Source organism: Taudactylus pleione, unplaced genomic scaffold (assembly GCF_031769625.1).
Source record: "Taudactylus pleione unplaced genomic scaffold, aTauple2 ptg000256l, whole genome shotgun sequence".
NCBI classification, from domain to species: Eukaryota; Metazoa; Chordata; class Amphibia; order Anura; family Myobatrachidae; genus Taudactylus; species Taudactylus pleione.
This window is the reverse complement of record NW_028284658.1, coordinates 14571725-14592794: the sequence shown is the minus strand read 5'-3', so window position 1 is coordinate 14592794 and position 21070 is coordinate 14571725. Positions and strand designations below refer to the sequence as shown.

The window sequence follows — 21070 nt, the reverse complement described above, 5'->3', positions numbered from 1 at the left end:
GAATCCTAGCAAGTTGCATCGTTTTTATTATAAAGCGCATTTTTCTCTAATTCTACTACTGGAGAAGCATCTGAGAGGCTGTAAGACTAAATGTGAGGCATCATGGCCTCGTCTAGGTAAGTGACTGGTTGTGTTGTGTTTTTAAAAATAGGGATTTCCTTGTTACAAATGTAATATTTATGATCAGATTTACAATTACGTGGAACACCAATTATAGCTAATTTATTTCTCTAAGTACATAAATACTGTGACTAATTACACAAACATTGATAGCATCCAAAATAGATTAACTTATAATTGTGCTTCAAATTCTTTGAAACAGAAGCTGAGATACTTTAATGTTTCACTGTTTGTTTGTTTGTTTGTTTGTTTGTTTGTTTTTGTGGGGATTGTTATTATTATATTTTGTAAAAGGTTTTTTTTATTGAAACACCATAGAAAATTACAATTACAAAATTTGTTTAAAAAAATAGAATATCACATCAATCCATTACATAATAGCATATCATAGAATTGTATTTTTTTATTTTATTTTTCATTTGAAACCACTTGAATTCTTTTAATATTACTAAACAAGCGTTCTCATCCTCTACACCCGGCCTAGACAACCTGTGGCTCCCCAGCTGTTGTGAAACTACAAGTCCCAGCACGCCCTGCCACAGTTTTGCTATTAGGGAATGCTAAAACTGTACCAGGGCATGCTGGGACTTGTAGTTTCACAACAGCTGGAGAGCCACAGGTTGGCTCTACACAAACTTCTTTAATGTAGTTGTCTCTAAGATAAGTCGGGAAACACACCAGCCCTCATCCTACTCATTATAAACCGTCCAATCTGCTTCTAAAGCTAAATTCAAAATGATCCAAGGAAACAATATGTTCCATTTTGTTATTGTCATGTTGGAATATTAGGAACAGTTTTATGCTGTATCAAAATTCTGTTCTCAGGGGACAATATAATAGTCTTCATTCTAGCACCCTGCACCTGTCACAACCTGTGCTGTTTCTTTTTTTGTGCCTGGGGTGTCGCTCTCTACTCTGGTGCTTCTAGCACACTCCGCTGATGCAACACACTGCTGATACACAGACCAGAGTGTGCTAGAATGAAGAATAATGTAATCTGATCTGCAGAAGTATATGCCTTATTACTGCAAACTCATTAGCAATATCACTGTAATAATGTAAATAGATAATAACAGTAATATTACTGTATATTGGCATAAACATATATATAGATTGTAAGCTCCACTGGGGCAGGGACGGATGTGAATGGTCGAATATTCTCCGTAAAGCGCTGCGGAATATGTGTGCGCTATATAAATAACTGGTAATAAATAAATAAACATGCTCAAGACGCATTCAGCCGATTGGACTCTGCTGCCGCCCGTTATGGGGCGTATTTTGAAAGTGAAGGCGCTCATACTGTACTTTGGTCGCGTTACACCGCCCCCTTACCATAGGGGGTAGTAATCCTAAAATGTGTCTCTGCCGACACGGCTGTAGATACATAAGATTTGTGGTGTGCATGCACAGCTTACAGTAGTGCCTGGATTGGGGGGAAAAGGCGAGTCCATCTCTACATGAGCAGACTGCAGACAGCACGGGGTGACGCTGTGCAATGACTGCAGATGGCATGGGGTGACGCTGTGTGCTGACTGCAGACGGCATGGGGTGACGCTGTGCTCTTACTGCAGATGGCATGGGGTGACGCTGTGTGCTGATTGCAGACGGCATGGGGTGACGCTGTGCACTGACTGCAGACGGCATGGGGTGATGCTTGGCACTTAGAGGCAGAGACACTCAGTTGGCATTGGGCTCATCTGCAGGGCCGCGGGCAGGGGAAGGACTTATTTCCCCTTCAAATATAACTGACTGAACTCAGTACCACCACGTTCCAGATCACTTTAACCCCTGCTTATCTGGTCCCATAAAAATAGCTACACTGTCCACAAAGGTAATATTATACAGCAGCAGCACCTTGAGATCCACTTCTACTAAAGCACCAGCTCACAGAATAGATTACATATGACATATACATAAAGGAGGATTATTATTTGCATTTATAATTCACAATTTTGTTTTTGTATCTCTATCGTTAGTAAGAGAAAGCGGAAGACGAATAGAGATTCGGCATCAAGCTCATCGCTAGAAGCTGATCCAGGTAAGACAGGAGCCAGAAGTCTTTATAAACCTTCAGTAATATATCTGTAATTTTGACATAGAGTAAAGCTGAGTACACACCTGGTCGAGCATCGCTCTCTCTACCCTCTGTCTCACAACTACATTCCCTCACCTATCTTGCATGTACTTGTTCTGGTTTAATGTGTTATTTGTGTTTTGTATGAAGAACACACCATACATAACGTCTTGCCTTGCTTCCACAGCATGCATTTTCTGTGGTCGTGCAGAAAATGACGTGCCCAAGTATGGAGAGCTGCTGCGTAACGCCAAGGAGAAGCTGACCGTCCATCACTACTGCCTGGTAAGTATGGAAAGTAATGATGGATGAGTTATAGCAGCTGAAATCAGCCTGTTACACACTAAGGTGCAGATTTATCACAATCTGCAATATTTATGTGATAATCATTTTGTCCTATGGGCCTGATTCATCTTGGAACACAAGTTCTCGGACGCACACGCACCCTGCGGATGTTTGCGTTCTGCGCATGCGTATGCATCACAGTGTGTCAACGCCCACTACGATCGGGAAGCGATCGCAGTGAGCATGCAGTCCCATCGCACAGTGATTAACAGGAAGTTACCATTTTTGGTGGGGGTGGAGAGAGGGGGGTGGTCGAAGGAACGCAGGCGTGCCAGTGCATTTGAACGCCGTTACAGGGGCGTGCATAATTAAGCCCCTGCGACGTCATGCGCAGCCTGAGCTCTAGATACTGACTGGAAGTTTAGCAATTTCTGAGTCAGGTCAGCTCTACCACAACTGTGCGTCTGGGTCCGATATTACTCTGTATTACCGATGTTTCTGCAGAGTATTGCGGATGTAAGTATTGGGAAGTGGGCGGCTTAGTGAAGTGGTGGGCGTCTGAGTATAGTGCTGCGATCGCATTGCGAATGCATTCATTAGCATATTTACGTAGCGGCTGGGTGCGTGCGATTGCAGATTAACGATCCGTGTTGAATAAGGCCTTATATTCGCAAGGTGATAATGTAAATGTTTACTCAAATTTATCAATCTCCTCTTCCCAGGAGGCCAGTTCCGATAAGAGCCCAGTCACTGTGAGCAGAGAGATAGCTTGTGGGTGTTTTGGGCAGGGATGTAGAGAGTCAGGCACAGGGGAAAGGGGTGTGGCCTAATTGTGGGAGGCGTGGCTATGCCCCCCATGGTTTTAACAAAAACCTTTTTTGCGGCGCTGGGGAGGGTGGCGCTGTAAGCCCCTCAGCCTAGCGCAAAGCCATGGGGGGGCGCAATCAGTGTGATTGCTCCCCTCACATAAAGGCAGCAAATTGTTCTACCAAATTAAACCATATTTTTTCTGTTAATTAAAATGGTGGAAAAATTGAACAAAACATATTTTGTTTTCATTTTTAACTTTAGGCATTAAATATTATTGGAGCCCTCCCCTAAGGATCTGTAGTTATCTGTGCAGTTTCATTAACATGCTAAGTGCATAAAACATGATAAAACTTTATTGGAGCATATGTTAGAGATACAAGTGTTCCGAATTGTTAGAGATAATGCAGCAGTGGTGACAGCCATAAGTACATCTTCCCTCTTTCCTATCCAGTTACTATCCAGCGGTGTGCTGCAGAGGGGCAGTGACAGGCAAGGCTTCTATGGCTTCCTGTACCCAGACGTGCGGCAGGCAGCCAGCCGTGCGGCAGAGCAGGTGAGGAGCTGATCGTGGCGATTCTTTCTCATGTCATGTGACCGGCACTAAGGAAGTCACCGGAGAACTTAATGACATTGGGCCTAATTGGGAGTTTATTCTATCCCCTGATAATCCACAGAGAATAAAATAAACAGCAGTGAGAATGGCTCCGCCTGGAGCTGCGGTGCAGAATGACTGTGGAACTGACGTGACCAGGAAGGTCAAAAGTCACTCAGCCAATCAGAAGTGTTTTACCAACATTAAATGTTTGGGTCTATGGACCTAATTCAGAGGTGGATGCATTGCAGGTGTTGGCGCAGTTGGCCATTGTGTTTTTTTACTTTGCATGTGTACTGATGGTTTATCGACTGTGGTCATAGTGAGTATTTGGATGCAGAGCAGACAGTGGGTGCTTGTGGAAAGAAACAAGGGAGGAGGTGGGGGTTGTAGCTAGGCTAACGCAATTCCCCTATAAGTCTTTTGGGGGCAGATGAGTGATGCCGCCTGTCAGTGGTAATGCTGATCTTTTTGCTTCCTCGAGCCAGTGTGCTGCTAAATGCACATGTGTGATCCAGCTTGCCGGCTCCTGCATGCACAGAGGACTGGAAGCTCAGACATGCACTTGCACTTCACTTCACTAAAAAAAATAAAAATAAAGAAAAAAGATTAATGTGCCTTAGGTCTCTCTGTAGGACGGCCGATCGGCCGCAGCAGCTAAGATTGGAAACCTTAGAGGAGCTATTTTATATCTCTCCCACTAAGGTGGTTTGCAGAGGACCTGGCTATACTTGAGTGTTATATACAGTGTTCTATTATTAGGAAGTAAAGGAGTCCAGAACAAAGGTTATTTATAGTGGGGAACATATTTACATTCATTGTTCGTGTTTTGCTCAGTATTGTCATTTGTTAATCACGTTTTGCAGCCCTGCACAGTGTGCAAGAGGACGGGTGCCTCCATACGCTGCAGCAGGAAGGGCTGCGCTGAGACCGTGCACTTCCCCTGTGGCCAGGAAAAGGAATTTATATTCCAGTACTTCAAGGAGTTTCCGTGAGTAATCCATTTGCTTCTAGGTATATAGGACTCGATTCAAACCCGCTTGCTAGATGCGTTCGAACGCAGCTGGTGTATGAAAATCCAGCAAGGCAGGCGATGGCACAGCAAGGCATTAGCACGCCCACTATGTCTTGGCGTGCGATCGCGCTGTGTATGCAGACACCCACCAGCCTGTCTTAAGACGCCCACTTATGCACGTCATCTCCAGGATGTGTATGCAACCATCGGTAACATCGGGTACCATCGGAAGCGAACGCAGCACTTGTGGCTGACCATACCCTACTGTAAGCACTGCGAGCACTTTAGTGTAAAATTCAGCCAAGTGACGTGTACTATGATGCTGCCTCTTAATTATGCACGCTTCTGAAATGGCGTTAAGACGCTTGGGCATGCTTGCGTTCGCACCACCACTACCCCGTTTTCATTGACCATCCCCTGTCACCACCCACAAACGGCTTCTCCTGTCATTCAGCCGGGCTGTCTATGCGCAGCGAGCGAACGCTTCCCGATCGACGGACTGGTTCGCGCACTGCGATGCGTACGCATGCGTACAATGCAAACATCGGCAATCTGTGTGCGAATGCTTCCTAGCGAACGGGTCTGAATTGGGCCCATAGTTATAATGCCCTATAAGTCCCAGAAAGCCATGTGACATGTCAATGATAGCATACTGTGCTACTATATTATTGGGAGGAAATGGGTTTGGTGTAATTATGAGCTGAAGTCGGTGCACACTGTTAGTGGGGGAACTGTTTCTCCAGCAGGGCTTCTGGCTGAATCCCTGCACAACTAGGGGAACAGGAACATGGGTTATATTGGTGAGAAATGGAGAGAAAACAAAATCTATTTGTTCTATATATATTTCCTTTAAGTAGCATTGACTGCATCTGTTACAATATTACCTAATACTGGGAAATGCCTAATAAACATATTATCTACTATAAAATGCCCTAGGCTGTCCTGTCTGTGTTATGCATAGTGGGAGACGATGCTTTTATGTTTCTTTTCTCTAAGTGGACAGTCAGAAGGAGAGGTCCAACCAGAGCTGTGCCAGTTACTAACCCTGATGCTGACCCACTTCTTACCAATCAGCTCTGGTATTGCAAACGTTCCGTTACAGTGGGGTTTTTAGTTTGAACTTGTTTCCCTGCAGATCATTTTGCCCAAGGCATCGGCCAGTTCAGAAGGCTGCGGTACAGGACGGAGTAAGTGCATGTACCATCTGCCTGGAGGAGCTGACCCCCGTGCCTGCATATGATGTGATTAAGAGCCCCTGCTGCAAAAACACCTGGTTCCACAGGACTTGCCTGCAGGTGAGCTATGGCTTTACTATTTCCTCCTCACTATCGGAGTCACCGGGAGGAGGCCGACCAGGAGAGAGCCGAGGCATGACAGCCAATGGAGTGGAGGGTTTGAAGCTGATTCCGGTGTCCGCTCTCTGTATATGAAGATTATGGCGAATGTGGCCTGACGTTAGGCTGGTCGGCTTGTCCTCGCTCCTCAGCTCTTGTGCAGGACGTTTGCTTTATGACTGTAGATATATATTTGGTATTTCATCTGAACTTCTTACATTACAGATGCAGGCATTAAATGCAGGGAAGTATTTCCTGAAGTGCCCCATATGCCAGAACATGGCGAGTTTCCAGCAGGAGATGCTGCGAATGGGAATTTACATTCCCCACAGGTATATGTAACAATTGTCTTTATCTAGAACATAGAATCCAGCTCCATCACAGAGGCTTTGCAGGATCTCTCGCTTGGTCGCATAGCTATATGCATGTGCTAACCAGGGGGGCATTTTAAGACCGGAGGGGGCCCATGTGAGGATTTCTGTGAGCCCCTCCCCCTGAAAAAAAAAAATGTCACTGGCGCATGCGCAGAACATCACCAACAATCTGGAGTTTACCCAGAATCCCCTGTGCATGCGCAGTAATCTGGCGTTATATCCGTACATACGGTGCAGCTGCCATGTTTCTGGGGATCGCTTCTGGAACACGGTGCTAGCTGCATTTTTTGAAAGCGATCAACGGAATAATGGGGCAAACGGCATCAGTATGGCTCTGAGACAAGTCTGTTGCATCCGTCATTGTAACTACAAATGTGCCTTCTCTTTGGAAGCTTACACACCATGCTCCAGCTTGCACACTTCTAACATAGCTGAAAGTCTTCTGGCTTTTTTCCTACAGCCATAATTAATAGCCAGCCAGGTGGGCAATGGCCGTGAGGTTTTTATATAGTCACAGTGCTCCATGGATACTCATTGCCAGGCCCAGTTTCCTTGGCCAGGTCTGTAGATTTGGACACATTGAGACAAATTTATGTGTGGAGGATACCAAGGACCTGGCACAGTGTCCAGATGTAATGTATTATTTCTGCCATCTGTATTAGTCGGGGGAGGCCCATGCAGATGCCAGTTTCTGCCTGATAATATTGCTGTGTGCCTGGCAAGTGATGTGATGGGCTCCACCAATCACGGCACAGCACAGGCTCCTCTGACCCTGGAGCCTCACCATAGAGCAGCAGGTAGGAAGGACCAGAGCTTCTGCTTTGTGTCTCCCACCACCATGTGGCCCTTCCCTAATGCGGTCCTCCCAAAATCAGGAGAACCGCATGGTCCCAGAGACTAGCATGGGAGAGCTCACTGTTTTCCCTACAGCCTGAGAAATAAAAAAAATATCTTAGAAAAAAACAACAAAAAAAACGCCCGGCGGTAGGCAGGCCCGTGCCTGCGCAGCACTCCTGTAAAGTGCACTGGCTCCTCAGGGCACCATGGTACACAATTTGGGAAATGCTGGACTAGATGAAACAGACAGAATAAAGCGCTGTAATGTCACATTGATTAATTACATCAGCGATATAACCTCACATTAACCTTTCAGAGATGCATCCTGGGAACTGGAGAACAATGCCTTCGGAGAACTGCTGCAGGTCCACCAACAGTGTGACGCAGATCCCTGCCGCTGCGACCGTGGGAGAACTCACAGCGAGAGCGACAGGTAAAACTTTTTGCATTTAATTTATTAAAGGCTGCCAGTGTGCTATGGCCCAGCAGCAGCCCCTGGGATGGTTCCCCTGCTCATTCAGCATGATTAATGCTGCCGAGACTCTTGATAAATAGGCCCCTACGTTTATTAGCTAAGAATCTACTGGGTGTTTGCATAAAATGTGACTGTGTATTTACGAAGAGTCTGATATCTTTCACATTTACTGTGTGCTTACTAAGAGGCCGACACCAAGAACCTGTCTACTATAATCGTTTTCTGTTATTATATATGTTTTGGGATGGGTACAGGATGCGCCGGGATACTGAATGTATCCCATATTTTGTGTGTGTTGTGAATCTATTGTGTATTCAATAAATTGTATTATTGGAATCTTTATCAGAGAGTTCCCAGTACTTTAGGTTTTCTTGACAGCGCTGCCCACTTTATTGGTTTCACCCCACACTTACCTGCTCCTCCGCCTCCATCTTCTTCCTCTGCCCTATAATTCAGTTCTTCACTGTGCTGGTTGGGCGGCTCGGAGGCTTCTCTTCCCAGCTGCTCTTCTATTCAGCACCAGAGACACATTATGATATCCAATGACCACAATATAAACGAATGAGGGGAGCAGGGTAGCGTTTTATCCATTGTGTGGGTGGCGTATCAGCCGTTAGTGTCGCAGCCACTGGCACTGTAACGTAGCATTTCACATGCAGATAAACCCGCAGTCACACACAGAATATAGGCATGCCGCATGAGGGGCTGCATGTGCGTCCTACTCACATCATTGTGCGATTTAAGATGATTTTGAAGGTACAAAAACGATCAGCACTATAGAGTCACGTCATAGCATGACGGGTGACTAGTGGGGCACACAAGGAGATAGTTGGACACAATAAAACATTTAGTATCTTCGGGGCGGCTTTTTCTCAGATTTATAGCTCCAGCTGTAGGGAAGAGATTTATCCTCTGTGTCTCCTCTTTCAGTGAATGGTATATAATTCGATGTCACTGCTGTGGGTCAGCGGGAACCCACCTCGCCTGCTCAGCCCTGAGATCTGCTGAGAGCACATGGACCTGTGCAGAGTGTGCCTCCATTCTGGAGAAGCCGGCAGATGTTGATGGTAAGTACTTTCCCGGTCATTTGTCACGTATTACTAGGTAGTACAGTATCTAACATCATAACTTATATTTCACTTACGTGGTAAAATGAGACATTAGTGAAAACTATCATTAAGTTACCAATCTTGGGTTATTGCCGCTGTAGTGTAATTGATGTGTGGCCCTTTTCATGTTACAGTAGCCTTAGCCAACCTGCGACTTGTAGGACACAGAGGCCCTGATTCAGAGCCGGACGCGCTCGCTCTGAATCAGGGCGTTTTTTTGACCACCCACAGCTATTGCGAGCGGCCAGGATGATGGTCGTGATGGTCAAGACCATCGCGATCATCGGGCTTGCGACGAGACCCTTGCGGTAGGGTCTCGTGGCCGCAAGCCCCAGAGAGCTTCTGGCTCTAACAGAGCCGGAAGCTCTCCCACTGACATCACTGGTGATGTCAGTGGGGCCGCCCACAAACGGCAGGCGTTCGCATCGGAACGCCTCAGTTTGTGAAGCCACCCCCACGCCACGCCTCCAAAACAGTGCAAGCTGTCGATCAAAATCGACAGCCGCCCCCTTTTGGTGCGGGACCCGGAGCGACGGAGCGCCCGTCGCTAGCTGGGTCTCGCGCATGCGCACGTCGGAGCCGGCTCCGGCGTGCGCAGTGGCCTAACATCAACCCACTCGCGAGCGCATAGTGCTTGCGTGCGGGTCTGAATCAGGCCCAGAGTACGTCCGTCCACATAAACATATCACTAACAATGTTGGATCTCATTCTGATTGCAGAGTCATTGGCAGAGGCATCTGTGGTAATACCATCAACGAGCAGAGCAAATCCTCCGCCTGCAGTAACGCCAGGAGAGACCTGCGCCCGGACGAGGGGTCATCCTTCAGTAACACCAGGAGAGACCTGCGCCCGGGTGAGGGGGCATCTTTCTGTAACACCAAGAGAGACTTGCGCCCGGGTGAGGGGTTACAAAATGATAGCATCCAGGAGGACCAGAAAATCACCATTGTAGGGTGCTAAACCCAGAACCTGGGGGCCCAGGTGGAGACAAAATGCCTCATGATCCGCTCCCTACCTGTTGTACACATCCTGCAGAAGCCGAGAACTGTGTCTCTCACTCTCACCGTGTCTCTCACCGTGCAGTGTCTCTCACTCTCGTCCCCCATATCCACATCAGTGGAATAAGAGCAATTAAATAACTTTTGCTTTCCAAACCAAGTAAAGAGAAAATTCTTCTTTATATAATATTTTAGCAGGGGATTACAAATCAGCAATATTGATATTAGGCATGCCTAAGGCTTCAATCCAAAGGCTCTCATTCACATAGCTTCAGGGCATAACGGTGGGTTTCATTCTGGCCGATACATAGACTATTTGTTTATTATTTGGCAAGGGGGTCCTGTTTTAGCACAAAAATTTGTTGATCACTTGAATGATAACACTTTTAATTTGAAATTCACTCACGTTTTTAGTCATGTAGTATATGTAAGGTAATAGTTTGCTGGTGGTGCTCCCTAGAGTTTAAAAAAAATCTTAGTACACAGAACCTTCGAGAAAGCTCAGGTGAAACGTACGTCGGAAGCAGTGACCATGCTGCACATGGGGTGCTAGCAATAGCTATTATTGCACTCCACTGTCTCCCAACGCCAGAAGAGTCAATTATTGATATTCAGGTACCATATTACATACACTCTTTAGGTACTCTCTCATTACACTATGAAGGGGTATCTCCTCCTTCTGTATGGTTAACAGCAGAAGCACCATAGGTCCTGCCTCATATGCTGATCCCTGTTACTCTCATTAACTTTCTGATGCCTATCCAGGGATGAGAGTTAACAGCAGATGCACATCAGCCCTTGGACAAGATCCTTCCTTCACACACCTCTCATACTATTGGCTGTGGAGATAATCGTGTGATCATTATTATTTTTATTTACTCAGAAATATAAACACTTGCACACTCACCCTGAAGGAAGGCTGCTTAATACCCAAGTTATAAACACTGGGCATGTACCTGACCGGCACCGCGTTCTGGCAGCAGTCTCATGTCCCCACTGATGATGCAAGTTCCACCGCTCTCTTCCATGTCCTGAATGCCAGCTGGTTATGCTCTTTCAGGAGTAAGGCGGGGTAGCGGCTGCAGGCGACGCACGCACCTGACCGATCGTGCGATCTGGCAGCGGTCTCGTGTCCGCGCATCATCAGTGGGGACATGAGACCACTGCCAGAACGCGGTGCCGGGCAGGTACGAACCCCACTCACAGCCGCCATACTACCAAGAGGTGACTTTTTCTAGCAGGTTGTCACTGTGTGGATAAAATCCCGGTGATTCTGCTCACTACACCTACCGCTACATATCAATCTACACCAAAAGCTCTGGTGCACCACAGATCCCAGCCAGACACAAAAACCCACGTGTTTATTTAATACCCAATTGAAGGGAGACTATTACTGCTTACTATCTCTGAGAAGGGTCGTCTAGGTGGATTTATGGTGGCATAATTCAACAAGTTTTCTATTTAAACAAAAGGAGCTCCGGTGTATTGCAAGTACCAGCACAAAACGCTGATACTTAGATGAATTTATTGGATACTAAACATATTTGATACATCGAGCGGTGAGCAACTGAACTCTATTGTACCTAATTATAGATACATATACTCCAGTTTTAAAGAGCTGTCACAGGAATTGCAACACTTTTTGTTGAATTTTATTCTCCATATAGAGGATACTGTATATGTTAATATGTAAAATTTACATATGTGTGTAATAAATGTTTTGTGATTCAGAGAAGTTTGTCATGTGGATCAATTAAGTATATACTGACTGGCCGCCCATTCTTGCTTAATCATTGCTTGGAGTTTGTCAGAATTTGTGGGTTTGTTGTTTGTCCACCCGCCTCTGGGGAGTTTCCAATCATGCTGGAAAAGGCATTGTTTGTCACCAAACTGTTCTTGGATGGTTGGGAGACGTTGCTCTTGGAGGATGTTTTGGTACCATTCTTTATTCATGGCTGTGTTCTTAGGCAAAATTGTCTGTGAGCCCAATATGCAAATATTGACTCTTTGCATAAACTTAATATAATTGTCAATAAAAAGCCTTTGACACTTATGAAATGCTTGTAATTTGACTTCCGTATACCATAGTAAAATTTGACAAAAAGGTCTAAAAACATTGAAGCAGCAAACTTTGTGAAAACCAATACTTGTCACTCTCTAAACTTTTGGCCATGGCTGTACTGCCTCGAACGATCTGTAATACAGACAAACATGTTAACTTTTAGGCAGTTATATATTTTTTTGCAAGCCCTGCATATATACACACACCAAAAAATAAATAAATAAATAACCAGAACATGAGACGAGACATCAGAAAGAAAGGTAGTTTATTGTACATATATACATAGGTGTACAAATAACACAGGAACCCTGTGAAACTTACAGAAGTCTTTCAGATACCAATCCATGTAAGAATCTTTAAAGAAAAAAGCCATTTGTGTAAATTAATTATATACAACTCATAAAAAGCTTGTACGTACAAAAATATACGTAAAGTGTGTAGATGCTACACAACAGTCACTTAATACGCACAACAGTAGGGGTTTGCCTGAAAGGTTACATTGAAGTTTTCTAAAACATTAAATAAATTGCTTTGTGTAAAAATGTACAAAGTTGGTGCTGTAGTAAAATCACTGTTATAAACCAGCATGAAGGATGTGACACCAATGAGTATTAATCAAACTTTATATTGGCAGAGTGTAGTGAAAGAACTATATCTAATGATTGCCAAACTGCATCTATAATATAAATAAAACATGCAAAAGGCAGTGAACCTGAAATAGAAAAACAAATCTCATACTAAATAAATTGAATTGGATAGATTACTGCATCAAGAAAAACCATTTCTGTCCATTACACTAGAGTATGTCACACCATCTAAAGCTGGGTCACAAAACTCTGGTGTTAGGAGAGTTCTAATGAAGCCAAAAGATTGTAGGGCACAAAAAAAAAAAAAAAACAGAAAACATCAACTGTAAATGCAATCACCTTACAGAATAGCAATATCACTTATCATTTGATGAGTACAATATATGACCTTTAAAATGCATGCAGAAATATTGATAGCGGCTAATGGTTTGCCCTCTCGCTCACAACATCCTGAAGGCGTTTTAGCAGAGCATCATCATTCTCCTGGCATGACCGCTTAGCTGGAGATTCAGAGTCACTGTCTATGGTTATTGCTCGCTTTTTGCTCCTCTGATCCTGTTTAATCATGCTGTTTATATCCATCAAGCTCTAAATAGAAGGAAAAATACAGCCATAATGAACAGAGAGCATGTGGTGTTCAAGATTCAGTATAGTTAAACCCAACTACCAACAAACAGACCAGAAGATGATTATAGGTAATACATTGAAACCAGAGGATACTCACCTAGAAAACATGAAAGTGTAAAGCTAGGTACACACCTAACCGATATCTGCAGATGATAGATGTTTGTTTAGTCTGTATGAACAACCATCATCTGGCCGCAGGTCCCACCAGCCCCTACCTGCAGCCTTCTGACCGCCCATGCACAGCACGATGGACAGCTACAGTATATCTGCCATCAGCTGTGCAGCAACATCGTTCACAGACACATGGCAGTACACACCGGCCAACAGACACAAGATATATTGGCTATCAATTGTTTGGCCAAAATATCTGCCAGCGAGTACCCAGCATTAAGTAGTGAGATCTGTAAATTCCCTGAAATTAAAATATAAAAAAGCTGGTGGAGAATTGGGGATGTGTGGAAATAACAGTGCAACAAAAAATTGTTTTATTAAAAGACTTGAAAGTATCATCCTGAGACTCAATAGTTTCTGTGACTGTCGGGGCAGCAAGCCACACCTCCGACTCAGACTCCTATTTTATTACTGCTTGAATCCTTGGTAATATTCATTAATATACATTTGTATTTACAAACAAATCTGCAGCTTTATTTTTTCCTGTTTTGAGCAAATCTTTGTGTACAGAGAACAAATACTGCTGTTTATTTTTTTACTTTGTCATCAAAACTTTATTGGCTTTCTCCACCTGTCATTTATACCCCTTGCAGACTTGACCCTAAAACCTGGGTTTTTCGGGTCTGAAAGGTGTGACCCGGGCTGACAATCCTGCTAGCTAGCAGAATTTTCCCGGGTCGATGACCCACCTTGAGTGTGAAAGGTGGTCACGCCTAAAACAAACTGATTGGTCGGGCCAGTGGCGCTTGGAGATGAGATCATCTCCAAGCAGCTACTGAATGCCGGAAGACCTGGGTCACTGCAAGAACTGGGTCCGGTGTGAAAGGTGACAACCCGGGAATAACCTGGGTTGTCCCCTTAGTGCAAAAGGGATAGCACGGCTTCAACTGGTGCTCGCTTTCCCGGGTCCAAGATGGGATTTTAAGTCTGAAAGTGCTATCGGAGTTTCTTTTTTGCAAGATAATGATCAGGCTCATGTTTAGAGAAATTTGACTGATCTGGAGTGCCTAGGGGAATGATGAGACATAGGCGCCTGTACATGAGTAAATTCGTTTTTCCTTGCGCTCCCCTCGTTTCCTCTCATTTTCTTGCTCTTCCCTGTTGCTGCAGCCTGGCATATTACATTTGATATGACCATGCAGAGAATGCTATGTGTAAACTGGTACTCAAAAACACATGTTTTGAGCAATAAACATAACAGATAGGAGGCACAAATGTTCAGGGCCGTCTGTACCTATAGGCTAAATAGGCAGTTGCCCAAGGGCTCAAGAATTCCAAGGGCCCTTGGCAGATAGCATCCCTACCCCCCATCGCATAGCTGCCACCAGAGGCGGCCCTAGGCATTCAAGGCAAATGCCTAGGGCATTTTCAAAAACCTTAGGGGCATCCCGTGGCAGGGGTCGCGGAACTATCGCCTGTGACAACTAAGGGCAGTACTAATAATGAGTCAACTGGCTCATTATTATCGTACTATGAGTCTGCGCTGTGGCTGGCCCGTACTGAAGAAGGAGGCGCAGAGTTTGTATGGCCAGAGGAGGAGGGGGGCCCTTCCCTTCTTATCCTCGCTCCGGCTCTACCTGAACAGGCTGTCACTCAGACTGCCTGAGGCCCAGTCCCTGCACCCAAGTCCCCGCCCCCTCCTCTATTTTACATGCACACTTCTTTTCCTGCCTGAGACCCCACCACCTAACACCGGGTCCCCGCCCCTTCCTCTCGTGTCTCTTCTCTTGCCTTCTGTCACAGTCTCTCCTGAGTCCTGCATCCTCTCCTTTCCGGTGCCATGGAGCACAGCCCCAGCAGGGACCACACATCCTCTTCCAGGTAAGTGCTAGTGTCATCTAGGGGGTGGTATTTGTATGCAATGGGGAGGGGTGTATTTGCTTTTTTTCTGGGAGGGGGTGGTGGGTTGAAGTGTGTTTTACTGCCTGCGGTGGGGTGGTGTATTAATGTAGTGTGTATATGGGGGAGGGGTGTATTAATTATGTGTGGGTGTGAAGGGTGTTTTATAAGTTATGTATGGTCACTGACGTTCTCTGCAATATTTGGTGCTCACTGTGGTGCTCTCTGCATTAAGTGGTGCTCATTGCAACGCTCTCTATGATATGTGGCCATCACTGCGGTGCTCTCTGCATTAAATGGCACTCATTGCAACGCTCTCTATGATATGTGGCCATCACTGCGGTGCTCTCTGCATTAAATGGCGCCTCTGCATTATATGGCTCTCACTGCAACGCACTCTGCATTTTATGGCCTTTAGATGTGTATGTTTTATGTTATATTCTCATTATTCATTCACAGCAAGTGCTATGTTATCTGTTACAGCCAAAAGACTGAGGTAAGGACCTACCTCACTATAGCTTAGGCATTGCCTGGATGGTTTAAGCCACTTAGGGTGTTGCAGAAAGCACCCCACAATCATGGGTTTTTGGCTATAGAGGGGCCAAGGAACAAACCATACGCAATACAATGAACTTCAGGGGAGAATATATAAAGGGCAAAATCCATATGCCCATTTCATACGCAGGCCAGAAGAAAAAGAACTGAAGAATTATATAAGGAGAAGCCAGTCCAAGTAAAGGTGCGTATCCACTTGCCGATTAAAATAAGTGATTGAACGATAACGATATAGTTCAATCGCTCATTAATCGTGCATTAAAATGTCGAAAACGACCAGCGATGTGTGTTCCCGTTGGTCGTTTTCGACATCAATAATCGTCTGAACATGCTGGTCGATCTCCCGATAACGACAGATTAGGCATGTTCAGGAATGAGGGAGGGTGCCAACACTTAACGACATATCGTTCAGTGTAGGCACTACAGTGGAAGAGGAACGACTGTACGATTACAATGTTGTAATCGTACTGCCGTTCCTCTATCGGCAAGTGGATACGCGCCTTTGAAGGATTAAAGTATTGCATCCCCAAACTCCTCAAGTGGAAGATGTAACAGGTTAATGCTTGTAATTAAGTTTATAATATGGTCATTGCTTTGTTTTCCATATAGATGTTTTGCTTTACCTCAAATATAGCAAAAGCCTCCCTTCATACTAAAAACAAATACACAGATGCAAATGTCAATACATACATCTTTCTCCACCTGTTTAATCAAGCAGAAACCCAACTGATAGGAGCGAACATTTGAATGGACTTGCTAAGAAAGTTATGTATTTTAAGGGTCTTGTGGTATATACTCATGAGGCTTTTCAATCTATTCTGGCTGTAAAGGAAACTTACTTTAGAAGGACTTCCATTAAACTTGTATAGAAGTGCTGTACATGGCGTGAGACAATTCGTGTTCTTGTGCGGAGACACATAAATGGAATGCTGTTGGGACACCCGACGAGGAGAGACAACTTGCTGCTTGATGCTGGGGAATGGGGACAGCGGTGGAGCTGCAGCCTAAAAATAAAATTTGTTTAGCAAATAGATCCACTTTGAGGGCTTACCCACACAAAATGACATATATTTAAGTTCATACCAGATGTTCATTAGTGGTGACTGCATATTTTAGTGCAAATAATTTCACCCGTTCCATATAGACGTTGTTATAAAATGTAATCAAGTCTCCTCTTTCCACTTCATCACTCACACCACTGTCAGCATGTGTTGAGTAGGAGCGGGTCTCATTGGAGTCTGAAAAAGTAAAAAAAAGTATTTCCTGTAGCTGTGTAAATAATGATTAAAAAAAACAAACAAACAAAAAAAAAGGCAAAGTTCTCCATCATTGTTCAAGTCAATATAGTGAGTTCCAGCATGGTCGAGAGTAAGCCAAATACAAGATGCAGTTGGGAGTTTTCTCTTGTAGTGCAGGACATTTCATTTCTGAGGCAAAACTTTTAAAGATTTTGGATCCTTTGAGAACTTTACAAAGCAAATCCATAGAGTAAGCAAGTGTAAAGCACAATGGAATGTACGATTGGGTAAGCTACCTAAATGAATGTTAATAACAAAGGCTGTTAATTTTGGTAAATATATCAACACAAAACGTGAACAAAGATGTAACTAAATGACTAATAAATAAGCTCCTTTGTGCTGGAGTAAATTATGGGCATGTCTTTCCTCCATAACTAAAGGTCCTGCCCCAAGTAAAATCATTAAATGCCTGACTCAAAGAAACCCTTGGGGCCAAATGTAATAGCTCATGATCTGCAGGAGGTGGCAAGATTTAAAACAGCAATTCATTTAATGAGGTGAAATCTGATTAGTTTTGCCATTAAACGAATTGCCACTTTAAACCTATTTATAAATAGGAATTGTCCTGGGGCTCTGTCTTAAACCTATTTATAAAAAGGAATTGTCCTGGGGCTCTGTCTTAATAGTATTGTATGTACTCCTCCTCTATGTACAGTATGTTGCGAAGAGAAGAGAAGAGAAAAAAAATTGGATTTTGGTACCTACCGGTAAATCCTTTTCTCTGATTCCACAGGGGATACTGGAGGTGCTTACGCTGGGGTATAGAGGCGTGGATAACTAGAGCTGGCACTTTAATTAATTTAGAAGTGTGAAGCTCCTCCCCCTCTATGCCCCATCAGCCCTCAGTTTAGAAAATGAAGACCGAGAGGAGATGGAAAACAAGCGGAGTAATAAAAGGAGAGAACACCACACAATAACTGAATCATACAACATATGGAACAAGCCGAACAGGCAGGCAAAGAGCGCAGAGGTGGGCGTCCAGTGTCCCCTGTGGAATCAGAGAAAAGGATTTACCGGTAGCTACCAAGATCCCATTTTCTCTTTCATCCACTAGGGGACACTGGAGGTGCTTACGCTGGGGACGTCCCAAAGTTCTCCCCACCGGCGGGAGCGCTCTGCGGCAACTGCAGAACTAGGCGGCCAAACTGGGATGCCGAAGTAGCAAACGTATCAAATTTGTAAAACTTGACAAAACGTGTGAACTGAAGACCAAGAGGCCGCATGGCGCAACTGTGAAGTGGAGGCACCTCTACCGTCCGCTCATGACGCACCCACAGAACGTGTGGAGTGAGCCGAAATGGACGAATGAGGCCGACTGTCGGCACTAACATAAGCCTGATGAATAGTCAGCCGAATCCAACGTGCCAAAGTCTGCTTAGACGCTGGCCAACCCCTCCGAACAGCATCATAGAGAACAAAAAGCGACTCAGACTTAAGGAGGGACGCTGTCCTGGCAACATAGATGCGGAGAGCCCTAACCACATCCAAAGTAGAAGAACCACCAGAGTCCTCCACCAACAACGGTACCACAATAGGCCGATTGATATGAAAAGCTGACACAACCTTGGGAAGGAAAGCGGCTACCGTCCGGAGTTCCGCCCTATCAGCATGAAACACAAGGTAAGGTGGCTTATAAGACAGAGCACCCAATTCTGAAACTCTACTAGCCGAAGCGAAAGCCAGGAGGAGGACCGCCTTCCAAGACAGGTACTTAAGATCAACCTCCTCCAAGGTTCAAACACGGGCGACTGAAGAAACAGAAGCACTAAGTTTGGATCCCAGGGAGCTATTGGAGGTACAAAAGGGAGCTGCACGCGCAAGACCCCTTGAAGAAACATCTGCACCTCAGGAATGAGGGCCAATTTCCTTTGAAAGAAAATGGAAATGGCAGAAACCTGCACCCTTAAGGTTCCCAGATGAAGGCCAGAATCCAGACCTGTCTGAAGGAAAAGCAGAAACCGGGACTAAACGAAAAGTCCTAGATGGAAGAACCCAACTGGAACTCAATGAGATATAAGCATGCCAGATGCGATGATAATGCGCAGCCGAAACTGGCTTCCTGGCGCATATCATGGTGGGAATAACAAAGTCTGGGATGCCTCTGCATCTTAGGATATCGGTTTCAAGAGCCACTCCGTTAAACGCAGTTGCGCTAAGATGGGGTGTATGAAAGGGTCCTGCTGTAGAAGATCCGGGCGCAGAGGAAGGGGACACGGATCGTCTGAAAATAGGGACCGAAGGTCCGAGAACCAACTTCTCAAAGGCCAGTTTGGAGCCACGAGAAATACAGAGGCTGTCTCTTGTTTTATCCTTTTTAGAAGACGAGGAAGAAGCGGAATCGGAGGAAAAAGGTAAACGAGGTTGTAGATCCACGGACTTGTCAGAGTGTCTACTGCTTCCGCTTGCGGATCTCGAATTCTTGACACGTATACTGGGAGCTGACGATTCAGTCGTGACGCCATGAGGGCATCCCCATCGATGTATCAGCGCGTTGAACACGTCTGGGTGAAGCGTCCATTCCCCGGGATGGATTTCTCGCATAGCCATGCGCCTCAGAGTCCCTCCTTGGCGGTTAATGTAAGCGACGGCCGTCACGTTGTCGGACTGAACTCTTACCAGACGAGCCTTTAAAAACTCTGTTGCCTCTATCAGAGCATTGTAAATCGCTCTGAGTTCCAACACATTTATGGGCCACTTCTGTTCTAGAGGGGACCATCGACCTTGAAAGTGGTAATCGAGGACTACTGCTCCCCCTCCTCGGAGGCTGGCATCCGTTGTTACGATGAGCCAGTCCCACACTCCGAATCTCCGGCCCGCTAAAAGATTTGTGGATTACATCCACCAAAGAAGGGCCACTCTGGTAACCGGTCTCAGACGGATCTCTCGGTGTAGAAGCAGATGAGACCCTGACCCCTGTGCTAACAGGTCCAGCTGAAAAAACCCTGGAGTGGAACCGGCTGAACTGTAGTGCCTCGAAAGCAGCTACCATCTTTCCTAAGAGAGCCAGACAGAGAAGCATTGACACTTTCTTTGATCTGAGGACCAGCTGAACTACCAACCAGATATCCCTGGCCTTGTCTGTTGGAAGAAAAATCCTCTGTGATTCCATATCATGCCCAGAAATAGAAGTTTCTGGGACAGATTGGAGATTCGACTTCTTGAAGTTGATTATCCAACCGTGTTTTTTTTAGAGTATGATAGGTCAGTAAGGCATGATCTGTTAGAAGAGATACTCATGGAGCCTTGAGCAACAGATCGACCAAATAAGGGATTATGTTCACTCCTGATGACCGAAGGAGAGCGATCATGACTGACATGAGTTTGGTGAAAAGCCTGGTGTGGTTCCCCAATGGGAACATGGAGATAAGCATCCTTGATATCCAGGGATAATAGGAACTCCCCAGGTTCCAAGCTCGCAATGACGGACTGCAGAGATTCCATTTTGAAACTATACATCTTCAGATACAGGTTTAAGGACTTGAGGTTTAAGATGGGTCTGACCGAACCATCCGGTTTGGGCACTACAAACAGGTTTGAGTAAAAACCCCTACCTCTCTGATGTCCGGTACCGGAACTAGCACAGATGACACTACTACAGACCAGAAAGCCTCCTGTAGAACCCTGGCCTTGGCCGTCGGGATCGGCAAACTCGTAGTGAAGAAGCGAGGTGGAGGGGGGGGGGGGGGGCTTCGAAGTCTATTCGGTACCCAGGGAAATTAGCCTGCGAATCCACGGTTCTGAAGAGGTCTGGTTCCAAACTTGTTGAAACACCGCAGGAGACCCCAGGTGGGACGGAAGACCGTCATGCCACCTGTTTCACAGCTGGTTTTGGCTCTGGTCTACGTGCAACAGTGTGTGGACGACCTCTACCGCCTCTCGGTTGCGTGGGAGCACCTCTGGCTCTACCA

General features: G+C 45.4%; 2 protein-coding genes across 4 annotated transcripts in view; one reads left to right on the top strand and one right to left on the bottom strand.

Moving 5' to 3' along the window:
* The first annotated feature begins 102 nt into the window (after positions 1-102).
* On the top strand, positions 103-11023 carry LOC148514964 (G2/M phase-specific E3 ubiquitin-protein ligase-like). Its single transcript, XM_088480772.1, has 11 exons — positions 103-116; positions 2097-2158; positions 2382-2479; positions 3741-3842; positions 4748-4872; positions 6032-6191; positions 6456-6562; positions 7758-7874; positions 8847-8983; positions 9745-9878; positions 10907-11023. Exons 1-11 carry the CDS (start codon positions 103-105, stop codon positions 11021-11023), a joined length of 1173 nt encoding a protein of 390 aa, XP_088336898.1.
* Positions 11024-12333: 1310 nt separating this feature from the next.
* The window catches only part of RBL1 (RB transcriptional corepressor like 1), a 170647-nt gene continuing 161910 nt past the window's right edge, over positions 12334-21070 (bottom strand). For all 3 annotated transcript variants that reach the window (XM_088480668.1, XM_088480670.1, XM_088480669.1), the window contains 3 exons: positions 16948-17102; positions 16704-16868; positions 12334-13260 (listed from right to left, as the gene is read on the bottom strand). In XM_088480668.1, coding sequence (XP_088336794.1) covers positions 13093-13260; positions 16704-16868; positions 16948-17102 — 488 coding nt within the window. In that variant the 3' untranslated portion in view covers positions 12334-13092. The remainder of the gene's footprint in view (positions 13261-16703; positions 16869-16947; positions 17103-21070) is intronic.

What these genes read in the sequence shown, in the direction of transcription:
- LOC148514964 (XM_088480772.1), top strand. An exon ending in CCGTCCATCACTACTGCCTG is followed by an intron (nt 2,480 to 3,740) that starts GTAAGTATGGAA and finishes TTTCCTATCCAG; the next exon opens with TTACTATCCAGCGGTGTGCT. An exon ending in GGAATTTACATTCCCCACAG is followed by an intron (nt 6,563 to 7,757) that starts GTATATGTAACA and finishes TTAACCTTTCAG; the next exon opens with AGATGCATCCTGGGAACTGG.